Below are 16,179 nucleotides of genomic sequence, written 5' to 3' on the forward strand. Positions count from 1 at the left end.
GTCTCTTCCACCCTGGTTAATTCTATTCTATCCTATCCTTGCCTCTACCCCTCAAGAGAAAAAAAAATAATCCCAAGACTGAGACCCCTGGGGTCCACACAACCAGGACCCCTGGCATCTGCAGCCAGTATCCATGACACAGAGTCCCAGAGTCAGAACAGCATCACTGCCAGAAGCTATCACATGGAAAGCTGAATTTGGATCCACTTGGCCTTGAAGAAGGATCTACTACACCTTTAGAGCAGGGAGATAAACCACATAGGACTGAAGAATGAGTCTTCAGAGACAATTTCTCAACAGTTTTCCAGTTAGGACTCAAAAATCACCCCTCCTTAAAGCCCCAGACACACTGAAACCCTCCAGATTTCTGGCTCCAGACTCCACAGTTCAATGAGGAATGGCTGAGAGATGCTTAGAGGAAAAGACCCTACCCACCAGCCTTAGAGCCTGGTTTGTACCATGGCTACTAAAGTCAGCCCTCTCCTCTTTTGCTCCCAGTGTTCACAGCATGGCCAGAGCAGATCCAGGGTAAGGAGACCAGAAATGCCCATGCACTCCCTGCATTGCATGACAGGACAGAAATGTCACTCCCCACGAGGCTGTGCTGGGACCTGTGGATCCCAGAGCAAACAAAGAGCAAAAGAAGTGATTCCAAAGGCTTTTCCTTCTATTTATTACGAACTTTGCTTTGTTTCTTTCCTTAGGCAAGCAGAAGCAGCAGCTGGGCAGTTGTTTCACAGACACTCTTTGGCCAGGAGAGGTATTCTCACTGCCCTGTGGGCCAGCAGAGTATTCATTCAGAGCAGTCATGATCCTGCATGAGTTCATTCCTCAGGAACAGGGGACCCACTGAGTGCCACACGCCGGGAAGTTCAGCACCTCTGACATGTATGCAGATGCCCCCTCCCCTCACTCCATTCCCATCACTGCTGGGAAGGGCTTTACTACTGTTTTCATGGTGTTAGAAAGCAAAGAAAATAACACAGTAAGGGATCTGGCCTGGGCTCTGGTGTTTTGCACCTCCCTGGTGCCTCTTCTCCATCAAGGTCCATGGTTTCACTCGCTCAGGCTGCACTAAGGAATTGTTCCTCAGGAAAATGGGCTTTTCAGAAACAGTTACCAATTCTGTGGTCTCTTCTAAGACAGAAGTTCATCCAAGCCAAGTCTATCAAACAGCTGCAATCACACTGCAGGGTGATATTTTGCCTCTGTCCTAGCTGAATTTTGACGTGTCACCACAGGACAAGCACATGCAACTCTCCCCAGAAAGCTGCACAAATAGTCAGGGGCACCCAAACTGTCACACCAAATTAGACAGCCACAGAAGTGTCCAAGCCAGGTTCTGGGCACTGCACTGTCTGCAGCAGGATCTGGAAGCCTCTAGCTCCAGGATCTTGGTCATAGCTGAGGCCCATGGGACAGCCTCTCATATCAGGGCCTTTCTAAAAGCCAGTGTGGGCAGCATGGTGCTGCCTAGTAGGTACATCCTCTGCAAATTAAGATGGGCATTTGAAAATGGAAAATGCCAACATGGTGCTTGGCATCAAGCTGTGGCTGGAGTTTCAGCCAGCAATCATGCCCTGCCACATCCCCCTGACACCTTGGCCAGCAGCATAAGAAACAAGAAAGGCAGATTTAAGGGCCTTTACTCAATAGCCACCTGCTGTGGGGTTATACATGGTGTGTGCTCTGGCAAGCCTCAGAGCTGGAGGGTAACATAGCAACCCCTATTCAAAGCTAAGGGACAGAATAAATCAGCACAATTGTCCTTCTTCAGAGCAGAGAAGGTCCCCTGCCAGTGCCAAGAGGGAATGGGAACAAAGAACCTGGCAGTCCCCTCCACTTTGAAATGCCAGACAGGATTAGGGAAGGCAGCTGAAGCAGTTAATTTCTGGTGGATGGCAGATGGAGAAGATGCTGCAGAAAGACAGGTTCAGAGAACAGACAAAAGTCACCCACAAAGCTCACTAAGCTTTGGGTGAGAAGGTGGCTTGGGGTTTCTCTCTGAGCCCTCTTCTGGGGCCAAAGTGTGGGGAAGAGTGCCTTCCCAGGACACCACAAGTGGGAAGGCCACAAAACAAGGGCTGAGGTGAAGGACATGGAACATGAGAAGACAGAAGGTGCAGGGATTCATGAGTGGTCAGGCAGCTGCAAGTAAGGCTCAAACTGCACCCAGTCCTGCCTTTTCATCATGGCACCTCTCAAGTGGCCCCAAGACAATGGCTGGCTTTCAACTGGGCAGCCAAAACAGCATGCAAAGGCAGGGTGAGAGGGGCCCCGTGTCCAATTGTAGGCAGTGATAGGAGAGGCACCTATGCAACTGCTCTCATTCATGGGAACACCCAGCCCAATCTGCAGGCATTTATAACCCTGGGCAGCACAGGTCTTGCACATAACTCCACAACTTACAGAGCAGCTCCTTGGCTAGGGGTCTTGATGGAGGAGAGCAGGAGTACCAGCACCAAGACACTCCACTCTCTTCTTGAGGAAGAGCATGTTTTGTCTGGAGCTCATAACCTGCTCTAGGGATGACCAGGCTTGATTTGGCTTAGTCCACAATGCCGTTTGGGATCACAGCATGTGGTGGTCTGGCTCTGACGAGAAGCACAAGGCAAAGCTCTATAGATGTACTGCCAGAAAGAAGATGGCTAGGGCTGTCTGCCAGACAAGGAAACACATTCCTCCCACCCAGTTGCTTGGACCAGCTGCCTCCCTGTAATCTGGACAAGTGTCCTAGCTGGCCTGCCCTTCCTCCTGGGTGCCTAGCACCAGCCTATGGTGCTTTGACTAAGGAAGGCCATTAGTGTTGCTGCTGCTGGAGCAGGCCTCCAGAAGGCTTGCCACAAACCTGCCTGACAGCCCCTGATGAGCAACCCCAGGCTGGCACCGGCAAAGACTCCTTGAAGCAAACAGTTCATGCTTGACATGAAAGGCCAATGTGTTCTCTCTAATGGCTTCTGGGCAGCTGTGTAGTTCACACAAAATGGAGCCTAAGATGGGCCCTGCACTAATGGCAATCATTAACTAAAGCCCTCAGTTTGTTAAGTAAGGCCATCCTCCAGTGAATACATGAGACACAAGCACACAGCAGCTGGCAGGAGGACACATGCCTGGATGCACACTGTCACACACCACCACATTCACTTGGCACATGCTCACCTGCTCTCAGATGCCTCTTGCTCTTCCCCAGTATACATGCACTCATCCAGTTACTTGTCCACATCCCTCTGGGCATGCACAGACCTCCTGACTTGTGAATCACAAGGAGAGGTGGCCCTCTTCATACACACCTAGTTCATTTACATTGTAACTCAAAGCAGAGAATCACAGAATCAGTCACAGGTTGGAAGAGACCTCCAAGATCAAGCCCAACCTATCACCCAACCCTAATTAATCAACTAGACCATGGCACTGAGTGCCTCACCCAGTCTCTTCCTAAACACCTCCAGAGACACCAACCCCACCACCACCCTGGGCAGCACATTCCAATGGACAATCTCTCTTTCTGTGAAGAACATCTAAGATCCAGCCTAAACTTCACCCTACACTGCTTGAGACTGTGTCCTCTTGCTCTGGTGCTGGTTGCCTGGGAGAAGAGACCAACCCTCACCTGGCTACAACCTCCCTTCAGGGAGCTGGAGACAGCAAGAAGGTCTCCCCTGAGCCTCCTCTTCTCCAGGCTAAGCAACCCCAGCTCCCTCAGCCTCTCCTCATAGGGCTGTGCTCCAAACCCCTCCCCAGCTTTGTTGCTTCTCTGGACATGTTCAAGCACCTCAACATCTATCTTGAATTGAGTTCCACCCTCACAGGAGGGTGGAAATGAAGTTGCCTAACACAATGTTTTAGAAGAGAGTGGTGTCTGAGGGGCAATATAGAACTAAACCCTGCTTAATACTCTTTGGCAGTCTTTCAGAAGAGTTCTAATATCATGGCATGATTCAAATAAATCAGCACTGCTTAGGCCACACCTGGAGTCCTGTGCCCAGTTCTGGGCCCCTCAGTTTAGGAAAGATGTTGAATTGCTGGAAGGTGTCCAGAGAAGGGCAGCAAAGCTGGGGAGGGGTCTGGAGCACAGCCCTATGAGGAGAGGCTGAGGGAGCTGGAGTTGCTTAGCTTGGAGAAGAGGAGGCTCAGGGGAGACCTTAGTGCTGCCTCCAGCTCCCTGAAGGGAGGTTGTAGCCAGGTGAGGGTTGGTGTCTTCTCCCAGGCAACCAGCACCAGAGCAAGAGGACACAGTCTCAAGCTGTGCCAGGGGAGGTTTAGGCTGGATGTTAGGAAGAAGTTCTTCATAGAGAGATTGGCCATTGGAATGTGCTGCCCAGGGAGGTGGTGGAGTCAGCATCACTGGAGGTGTTTAGGAAGAGACTGGATGGGGTGCTTGGTGCCATGGTTTAGTTGATTAGATGGTGTTGGATGATAGGTTGGACTCAATCTCAGAGGTCTCTTCCAACCTGGTTAATTCTATTCTATTCTCCTTCCACTCACTCCTACCAGGTGGTTAGAAAAGGAACCAGTGACACTTGAACTTTGATGTGTGAAACCATCAGCTGTAAGCAAGGGAAGGGGACCTTCATGCCTGCGTGTGGTGGGTTAACGCCCGTTCTGAAAAGAAACAAAGCAGGGTGGAGGGCTTGCGAGTGCTTTGCCCTCCCTGCAGGGCATTTCCCCCCCTGGGAAACTGAGCCTGTTCCACTCCCTGCTCCCTACCCAGCTAGGGTATAAAAAGCAGGACATTGCAGCTATTAGGTTTCCTTTTGGATCCTGCCTCTCCTGGATGAGAGCTACTGTGGCTGCCCTCCTGCTCCTCTGCCACGTGTTCGGGCCTGATCCTTCTCCCTGCTGCTCCATGCCTCTTCAGAGAGAGACTGGTTTCGTATGCTTGGTTTTTTTCCCCCCACCCATCCGTCCTTGTTCCATGCCCTTATGAACCTTACCTGTTATTCTTATAGATATATATAGTTTAAAGAAAACTCTTTACCTCTCTACTTCCAGGCTGACTCCAAATTATTGCGTGGTGGATTTGCTCCTTCCCTTTCCTCTTTTTTTCCCCTCTCTGTTGGGAGGGAGGAGGGGGGAGCAGGGGAGGGATTCTCAGCCTTGCTCCCATCTGAGCTCTTAACTCCCAGTTAAGGCTTGAACCACCACAATGCTCCCAGCTACTTCTGTGATTTCAGACAGCCCTGACCAACTAATCCACATCACCTGTGCTCTGGTTTCTCTGTGCAGTCTAACTCAAACTAATTAGCACCTAGGTGTTGTGACCTTCTGATGAGGGGTGATTTCCTTTCAATTACAGCATTACTTCAGGCAGTTTTCAAGAAACAGTGGCTAACAAGCAGGACCAGCTCCTCCAGTTAAGCAGCAATTCACATTTAACAGCTTCTTCATTAACTCCAGTAGGGCCTCAGACAATTTATTCTGGTCACAGACCTCGAGCAGCTCAAAGAGTAACTTTGCAAGAGCAAACCCTTTCCTCCTGAAAATATCTCCTCCAGCTCTAGGCTTATGTGCAGTTTAACTTCAGGGGACAGCTAAGAGACAGGGCCACCACAGAATGTTTTAAAGGCTTCTCTTCTGCCTTCTCTTCCAAGAAAAGGCAAGATCAACTCCAAATGCTGGGGGTGTCAGGAAAAACAAAGCTTTACATTTAGCACTGTTTTTCCATGTTCTCCCTCACTCTTCCCCCTAAAAGGATGTGGCAGTTTGGGCTGGGTGCCCTGCTGCTGCTGCCATACAGGTTGCACCTCTGGTGCCCCGGGTGTCCAGCCCAGTGGCTGGACACGGGAAGCTGTGTATTCCATACCCATAATGTCCTGCTCCCTATCAATCTATCAGCAAGGTCTCACACTTCCTCTTTCTTCCCTTACTGCTCCTGTGGGAGACGCACTCTAGCTGGTAATGGAAGGAGAGTTATCTCAAGGCCTCTTGGGCCTGGCTAGGCCTAATGCCAGAAGAAGAAGTGGGAAGGGCAATCTCAGATCTGGCCAGCTGAGATTAGCCTAACAGTGGAGGGGGGGGGAGAAAGAGCCCTGGGGGTTTTGGGTATGCCCTCAGGTAGGGAGAAGGGAAACGCTGGGATGCTTTTGAGTATACCTTGGGCACTCTTGTCACTGTGCTTGTAGTTCTCTGTAAAACACTCTCTGCTTTTCCATTTAAGCTTTCCATCATCTCCGCAATCCATTTGTCTGAGTCTCATTCTGCTGCCCCGGTGGGAGGCAAGGGAGAGTCTGCCTCAAACTGGGACAAAGGCTAAAAGGCCTGTTCTTCTCCACCATAGTAAGGCTGCATAACACTCACTTCCTTCTATGTAACCACAATACAAACAGCAGTTCAACAGTAACAAACATATCCTTGCTCTGGAAGGGCGGGGGGGATAAATAAAAATCTATCAAACATTTGCAAATGTGTGCAGAGCTGTCAGATGGCAACTACCAGGCTCAGAGAGGTGCTACCAGACAGCCAACACACAACTTCTTTGGAAAGTACTTCAAAGGGCCTGGCATACGCTGGCTGGTCACTTGCCCAAAAGCACAGATAGGTCAGTTTCAGCTACGGGTCCTTGCTGGCACCAGCATGGTAAGCTTTGCTTTTCGTCTCTCTTACACATCTTTGAGATGAGTCTTTGTGCAAGCTGACTGCAGGCTTTGATTCTGCCTGCCTGACAATCTGAAGAAAGGAGACTGCAGGATGAAAAGGGGGCAGATGGAACATGCAGAGGGGCAGGTTTTGCCAGCACTCCCTAGCCAGCTTGAGGAACTCGCTGCTCTGCCATCCCAGTGAAGATCATGCTCTGAAGACCTCAAATCCTAACAAGTAAATGAACCCATATCCCTCTACTAACAGGCTGTGTCTAGGTTTTGCTTTCTCTTTCTGAAACAAAATAGCCTGTGCTTCCCTGCACACAGCTGCAGCAGTTCCTGCACACACCACAGGGTCTGCATGTGCCTGATAGCAGGAAGATGAACAGGCACAAGAAGAGCTCCAAGCAGGCACGATCTCACTCTAAGTCCCTCCACTACATCCAAGTGGAGTGCTCAGCAGTTTTGGTCTGTACACAAATGACACTACCTTGTCTTCTCCTTCCTCCTCACTTACCCCTTTCCAAGCCTCCCTGTGTGGCCAGAACACCCTCCTTCCAAAGAGATCATAGCCAGCTGCCCTCTCAGTCCTCCCTTTGAGCCAGGAACTTGGATGTCACACTGCTCACTAAGCCAGCACGTGGAGCACATTTGGGTATGTGCAGCTTCCAGTTTGGTTAACAGCACACAATTCCCTCCAGGCAGGCAGGCTAGCACAGAGCAGCATGCTGCTTCCAACTTAGAGGGAACCCAAATTAAAAGTGCAAAGTGAGTACTAATTACTCATGAGCATGAGCAGGCTGTGGGCATGCAGACACAGTGCACTTGCCTCTGGACAAACCACCCCTGCCATGGAAGCCAAGTACAGGAGGTGGGTGCATTATGGGAGAGGTGTGTGGGAAAAGAGGATTACAGCTCTGGGGACAGGGAGAGAGAATTTGTGCCAGGTTCCCACAGGCACGTGAACAAAGGGGAGCAGGAATAAATCGCAGGAGGCCTGGATGCAATGGTAAAAGCCACCCCGACCTGCCAGCTCAAGACTAAAACCTTGCCAGAAAAAGGTGGCAGAGTTGGTGTGACTCTCTGCCATACCCTACCCCTCTCCCTCTGCTCCATCACCCAGGATGTCACCAAATCTGTCCTCCTCTATAAAACATGCCTTGCCATTTTCCAGCTGCTTGACTCATAGTACTACCATCCACAGCCACCACCACAGAGGGCTGTCCCAGAAACAACCTGTCACTGTGCTGCACCTCAGTTCTCATCTCCTTTCTACCCTTCTGCAACCCCACCTTCTTTTAAATCAGGCTCACAGAATCACAAAATTAGCCAGGTTGGAAAAGACCTTCACCCATTACCCATTACATTCTAATCAATTAAACCATGGCACTGACTGCCTCATCTAGTCTTCTTTTAAACACCTCCAAGGACAGTGACTCCACCACCTCCCTGGGCAGCACATTCCAAAGGCCAATCTCTCTTTCTGTGAAGAACTTCTTCCCGACTGTGACTGAGGCTGTGCCTTTAAGAAAGGGACAGTTGCTGGAACACTCTGGCTGAATGTTTTGGTGAAATAATGAAAACAAGATATTCTAGACGAATTTCATTGGTAGAATGCAACTTTAAGTTTTAGTTCAGTTTGAATCTCACTCTCAGTCTGTCTTTTTCAGCCTGTCTGTTCCAGTCTCTCTCTGAGCAACAGCCCTGTGGACAGAGTTAACCTTGAACTAACAGGTAAGAAACTAATTCTTGCATGCGCTTTGAGCTAACAGAATTTCCTCCTTAATAATTACCTTTTCTTTCTCTCTCTCTAACCCTTTTTGGGAAAAAAGGGAGGTAGGGGGAGAGAGGGGGTACAGGGGGGGTACCCTCCTGGCTGCAGGAGGGAGTTTTGTTCTGTATTACGCTCTTTGCTGTATATTTCTGTAAATATTGTATATACAACCATCTGCATTTCATCCTGCTTGTAAATACAGCTCTTACCCATTTCTGCTCCTCCAACTGAGTTAGCCATGGTTTCTTTGGCAGGGGGGGGCAGAGAACTGAACTTTCTCTCACCACCACACTGTCATCCAGCCTAAACCTCTCCTGGTACAGCTTGAGACTGTGTCCTCTTGCTCTGATCAACCCCCACCTGGCTACAACTTCAGGTAGTTGCAGATGACAAGGTCTCCCCTGAGCCTCCTCTTCTTCAGGCTAAGCAACCCAACCTCTCTCAGCTGCTCCTCACAGGGCTGTGCTCCAAACCCCTCCCCAGCTTTATGGCATCTCAATATCTCTCCTAAACTGAGGGGCCCAGAACTGGACACAGGACTCAAGGTGTGGCCTAACCAGTGCTGAGTACAGGGCACAATGACCTCCCTGCTCCTGCTGGCCACACTATCCCTGACGCAGGCCAGAATGCCATTGGCATTCTTGGCCACCTGGGCACACTACTGGCTCATGTTCAGCCTACTATCAACCAGTACCCCCAGGTCCCTTTCTGCCTGGCTGCTCTCCAGCCACTCTGCCCCCAGCCTGCAGCACCGCATGGGGTTGTTGTGGCCAATGTGTACAACCTAGCATTTGAATGTGTTCAATCTCCTGCCCTTGGCCTCTGCCCATCTGTCCAGCCTGTCAAGGTCCCTCTGCAGAGCTCTCCTACCCTCTAACAGATCAACAGCTGCCCTCAGCTTAGTGTCATCTGCAAATTTACTGATGATGGACTCAATCCCCTCATCCAGATCATCAATAAAGATATTGAACAGGATTTGGTCCAGCACTGATCCACTAGTGCCTGGCTGCGGCACCATTCAGCACCACTCTCTGGGATCAGCCCTCCAGCCAGTTCCTAACCCAGCTCAGAGTGCTGCTGTCCAAGCCAGGAGCTGACAGCTTGGCCAGGAGTTTGCTGTGCGGGACAGTGTCAAAGGCCTTGCTGAAGTCCAGGCAGACTACATCCACAGCCTGCCCCACATCCACCAGGCAGTCACCTGGTCATAGGAAGACATCAGGTTGGTCAGGCAGGACCTGCCCCTCCTAAATCTGTGTTAAATCCATTAGACACTCTGCTCAGCAAGAACAGTGTGAACATGTTCCACTGCTGTTACTAGTAGGTCATCGTCTGCCTCATCCAGGGGAGAATAAGATTGATCCTTTCGCCTTCAAGCTATTCAGCAGCACAAGAAACAGGGGGACAAAGCAGAACTCCTTGCTTCAGAGACTGCCTGCTCCTCCTATCCTGCCTGCTCCTCCTATCAATTCACTCACTGTGCCTCTGATCAGCTTTACACTGTCTGGATATCACTGCCCACCTCAGGAAGTGGCTGCACGCTCTTCGCCTCTGCTGAAACAGAAGCGCTCATGCATCAGGGCTTCTCAGAGCTACAGCACTACGAGCAAACAATGCTTCCTGTTCAGACACACAGGTGACTGGTTCCTACTGTAAGAGCTCATCAACCCATCTGCTATGAGAGGTCTGTCCTCTTTTCTTCCACCCTCACCACAATGGTAAAAACCCCAACACTGATCCCATGTCGCTTTTCTTTAACTGCTTTTTTAGCTCCTCATGCAGCAGACACCAGCACCTTTGATGCACCAACGGGCCAGGTGCTGCCATGAACTAAAGACATCTGGCTTGGCACTATACTAACGAGCTCCTCGTGGAATGGCTAAGCCACATGCTAATTGGAGTCTGCCCCAGGAGAGGTGTGAGTCATGCCAGCAGAAATATCAAAAACCAAGCCATGAGAGCTGCATTGCTGGAGGGGGCTCTCCTCCTAACACATCCTGAGGGGACAGGGCAGGGGGATCCCACGTACATTTACAAGGCACTGCACAACTGCAGGGTGAAAACTGTCAGAAGAAAGTAGAGAAGTATCATGAGAGCAATAAACAGGGTACTTATCTCCTCCTTAATCACAGCCCAGCCTTCAGGAGGTCTGCAGGGAGAGCTAATGGATTGAATACAGGTAGAATAGAATAGACCAGGTTGGAAGAGACCTTCAAGATCATCATGTCCAACCTATCATCCAACACCACCTAATCAACTAAACCATGCAACCAAGCACCCTATCAAGGCTCCTCCTGAACACCTCCAATGATGGTGACTCCACCACCTCTGAGCCTCAGCAACAGAAAGCCACACTTCTCACCTTGCCTACTGCTGTCATTCTTTCCAAAAAGCCACATCCAGCAGGGCCTCAGAATGGCCCTCCCAAGCGAGCTAAGGCTGCTGGTGTGCTACAAATCCATTACTGAGTGCTGGACAAGAGCCAGAAATCACAGAACAGTTGACATTAGCAGGCACCTCTACAAGCAGTTTAGGTCACCCCCGCCCCGCTCAGAGCAGGGTCAGCAAAAACATGTTGCCCAAGACAATGTCCTGGTATATCTCCATGGATAAAGACTCCACCATTTCTCTGGGCAACCTGAATTTTGTGTTTCAACTTGTGCCAGTTACCTCTTGTCCTGCTGCTGGGCAACAGAGAAGGAACTCTGTGCCAAGCATGTCTTACTGGCTGGGCTGAAGTTTCCCTTTATATGATGAGAGCACAACATCATCTTTCAGAAGTACTGGCCCCTCTTCAGTTGCTTCCAGAGCGGAGGCACTTTGGCAAGGACCTGCTGCCTCCTTTCCAAGCTGAATACACAAAAGTGAACACTCATTTGAATAAATAGAGGCAAAAATGCTTCTTTTACCTAACAGCTCTGAACCATGACGAACAATTGACTATGAAGTACCATATGCTATTGTCATGGAAAGCACACAAGCACCTCAGGTATGGATGTGCTGTCCCAGATGGGCAAGGCTGGCCAGAGAGGCGTGGGTTCTGTGCCCTCTGTCAGAAAGGTGTGCTCTCAGTTTCCATGGTTTATTTTGGTATACACTGACATGGGCTCAGTAGGCAGCAAAGGGATAATTCTGCCTCTTAGATTCTTCAGGGGCACCAGAGTAAGCCACAGTAATGAGCTCAATGTGCCAGGGGAAAGCCACCCCACTGAGGCATTGCTTAAACTCTAGGGACCAAGCACTGGAAATAGCTGCAGCCTAGAGACGCACAGAAAAAGAAGTAAAAGCACATTGGGCAGGGGTAAAGAAAGGTGATAAACAAGTTGCTCTAAAACATTGCAGCAGGATTATATTGTCAGCAGGCCTAAAGAGCAGGCACAGACTGGAGAGAGAGCTCACAGAACATGGGAGAATACAGTTCTGCTGAAAGCAATCCAGAGAGAAGCACTAGATAATGAATAACAGATCAGGATTCATTGTCTAATCAGAAGTATCAGGTCATTGGGAGACTGCTGGAACACAGGACTGAAGTGCCCTAGCAGAGGGCATATAAAGAGTTGGAGAAATACTACCCATCTCTGCATAAGACTCCAGCCAACCCTATCTGCTCCTCCTCCTCTCAGATTTCAAATTCACCCACAAATGCTGTGAGAGGCAGGGGCACCCAACTGCACAGCCATAAACAGCAGTTCTGGGTACACAAATACATTAGCTCTTGTTCTCACTAATAGGAAAGGGCTGGTGAGCAATATGAGGCTCAGGGACAGCCTTGGCTGCAGTGACCATGATGTGCCAGAATTTAAGATCCTCAGGGCACCTTGGAGGATGTATTCCAAGCTTATGACCCTGGACTTTAGGCATGCAGACTGATTGCTTCAGGGATCTGCTGGCCAAAGTATCATGGGACAAAGCCCTAGAGGGAAGGGTGGACCAGCTGTCCTGGGCTCTATTCAAGGATCACCTTCTCTGTGAAAAGGAGCAAAGTATACCAGGCAGGAAAGAATGTTAGGAGATCTGTCTGGATGAGCAAGGAGCTCCTAGACACACTGTCACACAACAAGAAACTGTACAAGGAGTGGAAGAAAGGACAACTAGAATGGGGTCCATGTAAGGAAGCTGCCCAATTATCAAGAGAGCTGTTTAGACAAGCTAAAGCTCAGACAGAATTAAATCTAGCCAGGGAGATCAAAGGGAATAGCAAAAGTTTCCACGGGTACATTAATGGTAAAAGGAAGACTAAGGAAGGTGTAGGCCCCCTCAGAAAGGAAACAGGACAGGTGACAAGTGACACGGAGAAGGCTGAGGTTCTCAATGACTTCTTTACCTCAGTCTTCACTGGCAAGAGCTCCAGCCACACTCCCCAAATCTCAGAAGATAATGGCAGGGCTGGAAGAAGGAACTGCCCATTGTAAGTGAAGATCAGGTTCATGACTACCTGAAGAACCTGAGAGCGTACAAGTCCATGGGACCTGACAGGCTACACCCACAGGTACAGAGGGAACTGGTGGATGAGGTCACTAAACCACCCTCTATTATTCCAAAAGTCCTGGCAGTCCAGGGAGGTCCCCACTGACTGGAAAGGGGGAAACATAACTCCCATTGTCAAAAAGAGAAAGAAGAATGACCCAAGGAACTACAGGCCAGTCAGTCTCACCTCTGTGCCTGGTGAGACCATTGAGCAGATCCTCCTGGAGGCACTGCTGAGGCAGAAGAATAACAAAGAGTTGATTTGGAACAATCAGCAGGGCTTCATAAAGGGCAAATCCTGCCTGACAAACCTGGTGGCCTTCTATGACAAAATCACAACATTAATAGACAAGGGGAGAGCAAACAACGTCTGTTACGTGGACCTGAGCAAAGCCTTCGACACTGTCCTGCACCACATCCTGGTCTCAAAGCTGGTGCAGGATGGGTTTGATGGATGGACCATTCAGTGGATAAAGAACTGGCCTGATGGCTGCATCCAAAGAGTGGCTGTCAATGGATCCATGTCCCAGTGGAGGCCAGTGGCAAGCAGAGTCCCTCAGGGATCAGTCCTGGGACCAGTCTTGTTCAACGCCTTTGTCAGTGCCATGGACAGTGGCATTGAGTGCACCCTCAGCAGGTTTGCTGATGACACCAAGCTGTGTGGTGCAGCAGACAGGCTGGAGGGAAGGGATCCATCCAGAGGGACCTTGACAGGCTGGAGAGGTGGCACAAGCCAACCTCATGAGGTTCAACAAGACCAAGTGCAGGGTCCTCCATCTGTCACTGATATAGGCTGGGCAGGGACTGGCTTGAGAGCAGCTTTGAAGAAAAAGACTTTGGGGTGCTGGTGGACGAGAGGCTCAACATGAGCTCTCAGTGTGCACTTGCAGCCCAGAAAGCCAATCACATCCTGGGCTGCATCAAGAGAAGCATAGCCAGCAGGTCAAGGGAGGTGATTCTCTCCCTCTACTCCACTCTTGTAAGATCCCACTTGGAGTACTAAACGCAGTTCTGGAGCCTCTATTACAAGAGGGATATGGATGTGCTGGAATGTGTCCAGAGAAGGACCACAAGAATGGTCAGAGGGCTGGAGCACCTCTCCTATGAGGATAGACTGAGACAGTTGGGGGTGTTCAGTCTGGAGAAGAGAAGGCTCTGAGGAGACCTTATTGTGGCCTTCAGTATCTCTAGGGGCCCTACAAGAAAGCTCATGAGGGACTTGTCAGGGTGTCAGGTAGTGATAGGACTACAGGGAATGGATCCCAGCTAGAGGAAGGTAGATTTAGATTAGATGTCAGGAAGAAGTTCTTCCCCATAAGGATTTTGAGACCCTGGAATGGGTTGCCCAGAGAGGTGGTAGAAGCCCCAGCCCTGGATGTTTTCAAGGCCAGGCGGGATATGGCTCAGGGCAACCTGAACTAGTGGAGGGCTGCCCACAGCAGGCAGGGCTTGGAACTAGATGATCCTTGGGGTCCCTTCCAACCCTGACAATTCTGTGTGATTCTATTTCCTACTGGGCAAGTTATAAACCCTGAAGGATCCTGCCATTCATCCCTCTTGCAAAGCTATAATTGCTGCCATGAAAGTAGCAGTTTTATCACCAAGGACATCTGTCTTCTTTACCCTAGTGTTATTCTAGGTTCTGCATCACAAACATGGACAATCTTATGGGGCTTAGTGGACCACAATTTGTTCTGGCTGTAGTGCACAAGATCACACACACCTCTCCCACAGAGAGAGACACAGCACTGACTGAAAGCAAGCCACGGTACCCACAAAGGAGACAAGGGTTGGCTGAAGAGTCAGGGGAGGGGATACTGAAGAGAATTAGAATTAACCAGGTTGGAAGAGACCTTCAAGATCAAGTCCAACCTATCATCCAACACCATCTAATCAACTAAACCATGGCACCAAGCACCCCATCCAGTCTCTTCCTAAACACCTCCAGTGATGCTGACTCCACCACCTCCCTGGGCAGCACATTTCAATGGTCACTCTTTCTATGAAGGACTTCTTCCTAACATGCAGCCTAAACCTCCCCTGGTGCAGCTTGAGACTGTGTCCTCTTGCTCTGGTGCTGGTTGCCTGAGAGAAGAGACCAACCCCCACCTGGCTACAACCTCCCTTCAGGTAGTTGTAGAGAGCAATCAGGTCTCCCCTGAGCCTCCTCTTCTCCAGGCTAAGCAACCCCAGCTCCCTCAGCCTCTCCTCACAGGGCTTGTGCTCCAAGAGAAAGACTTAGAGGTGCCAGCAGCACAAACAAGAGAGTTGAGCAAACCTACACCACTGTCTATGCAATCCATTTCTCTCATCTGCAACCATTCTGTCCCACATCCCATACAGTTCTGCAGATGCCACAGTACCATGCAGTTATAGACCTGTTTCTGCAGCTATCTACCAATACCTCTTCACTCCTACTGACCACCACTTGTTACTTCACATTAGCACTTTGGTCAAGAAGGATAGAAATGACAGCTATTTATAGCTGGTATGAGCTTACAGCTGGGGAGGTAGACTTGTACTCCAGGAAAGCTTTGAACCCATGGTTTCCTAAATGGAAAAGGCAAACTAAATTGCCACTGCAGTCTATACTTTGGACTAGCAACTTGTTACACATCTGTTCAAGCCACAGGAAACCTCCATAATCTTCTGGGGACAGATGTTAAAGGAAAATCTTATGTGGAAAGATGAAGGAACTGCACCAGAAAAGGGCAACTTACATGAATTTTAATAACTCTAGTCTTTGCTCCACAATTCTTCTTGAGCAGCATCTTCTGAAAGAGAAGGAGAATCCAGGGATTAGTAGCAGTAGCATGAGGGAACAGAAAGACATTGTAGGGAGTCTCTTTTCATCAAAATTTAATTAGCAAACAAGATGGATGAGTGCTTAAGTGAAATATGAAAGACTAAGAATTAGCAGAGTGGGCTATCAAGTAATCAACCTGAGACTGTCTTGCCCAACCTGCAGTCCCTCCTCTGGCAGTGGCTGAAATATGTTTTGTATGTTTTCAAATAACATACAAGCAATTCCACAGAGAAAGGGATAGAACAAAGGCCTAAAAGGAGGTTTCTTCCTAATGTCTGTCAATTAGTGGTTAGACTTTGCCCTAAAGCAGGTGAGGTGATCTTGTTTTTATGAAGAAAACAAATCATCATCTGTTTGCTGTGAATGTGGATGCTCCCATTGTTCTGCAGTTATCGTCATTATGTTTATTTAGAACTAAAAAACAAGGTCAAAAGCACAAGGTAAAAAGGCCCACAGGCCTAAAACCCTGTCACGGGCTGGAAGAGAAGTTAAAGTTGTCACAGCATATGAACCACACAACTCAGCAAACACAAAACAGCAATTACTGTGGAATTATA

At 49.4% G+C, this 16,179-nt stretch overlaps 1 protein-coding gene across 2 annotated transcripts in view; it reads right to left on the bottom strand.

Moving 5' to 3' along the window:
• The window catches only part of LOC104303713 (uncharacterized), a 60,848-nt gene that overhangs the window by 1,246 nt on the left and 43,423 nt on the right, over positions 1-16,179 (bottom strand). Inside the window, exon 4 of one of the 2 annotated variants that reach the window (XM_054162427.1) lies at positions 15,537-15,587. In XM_054162427.1, the coding sequence (XP_054018402.1) occupies positions 15,537-15,587 (51 nt within the window). Of the gene's footprint in view, positions 1-15,536; positions 15,591-16,179 lie in introns of both variants that reach the window. The other variant, XM_009904383.2, reaches the window with a different exon arrangement.

Source organism: Dryobates pubescens, chromosome 6 (assembly GCF_014839835.1).
Source record: "Dryobates pubescens isolate bDryPub1 chromosome 6, bDryPub1.pri, whole genome shotgun sequence".
NCBI classification, from domain to species: Eukaryota; Metazoa; Chordata; class Aves; order Piciformes; family Picidae; genus Dryobates; species Dryobates pubescens.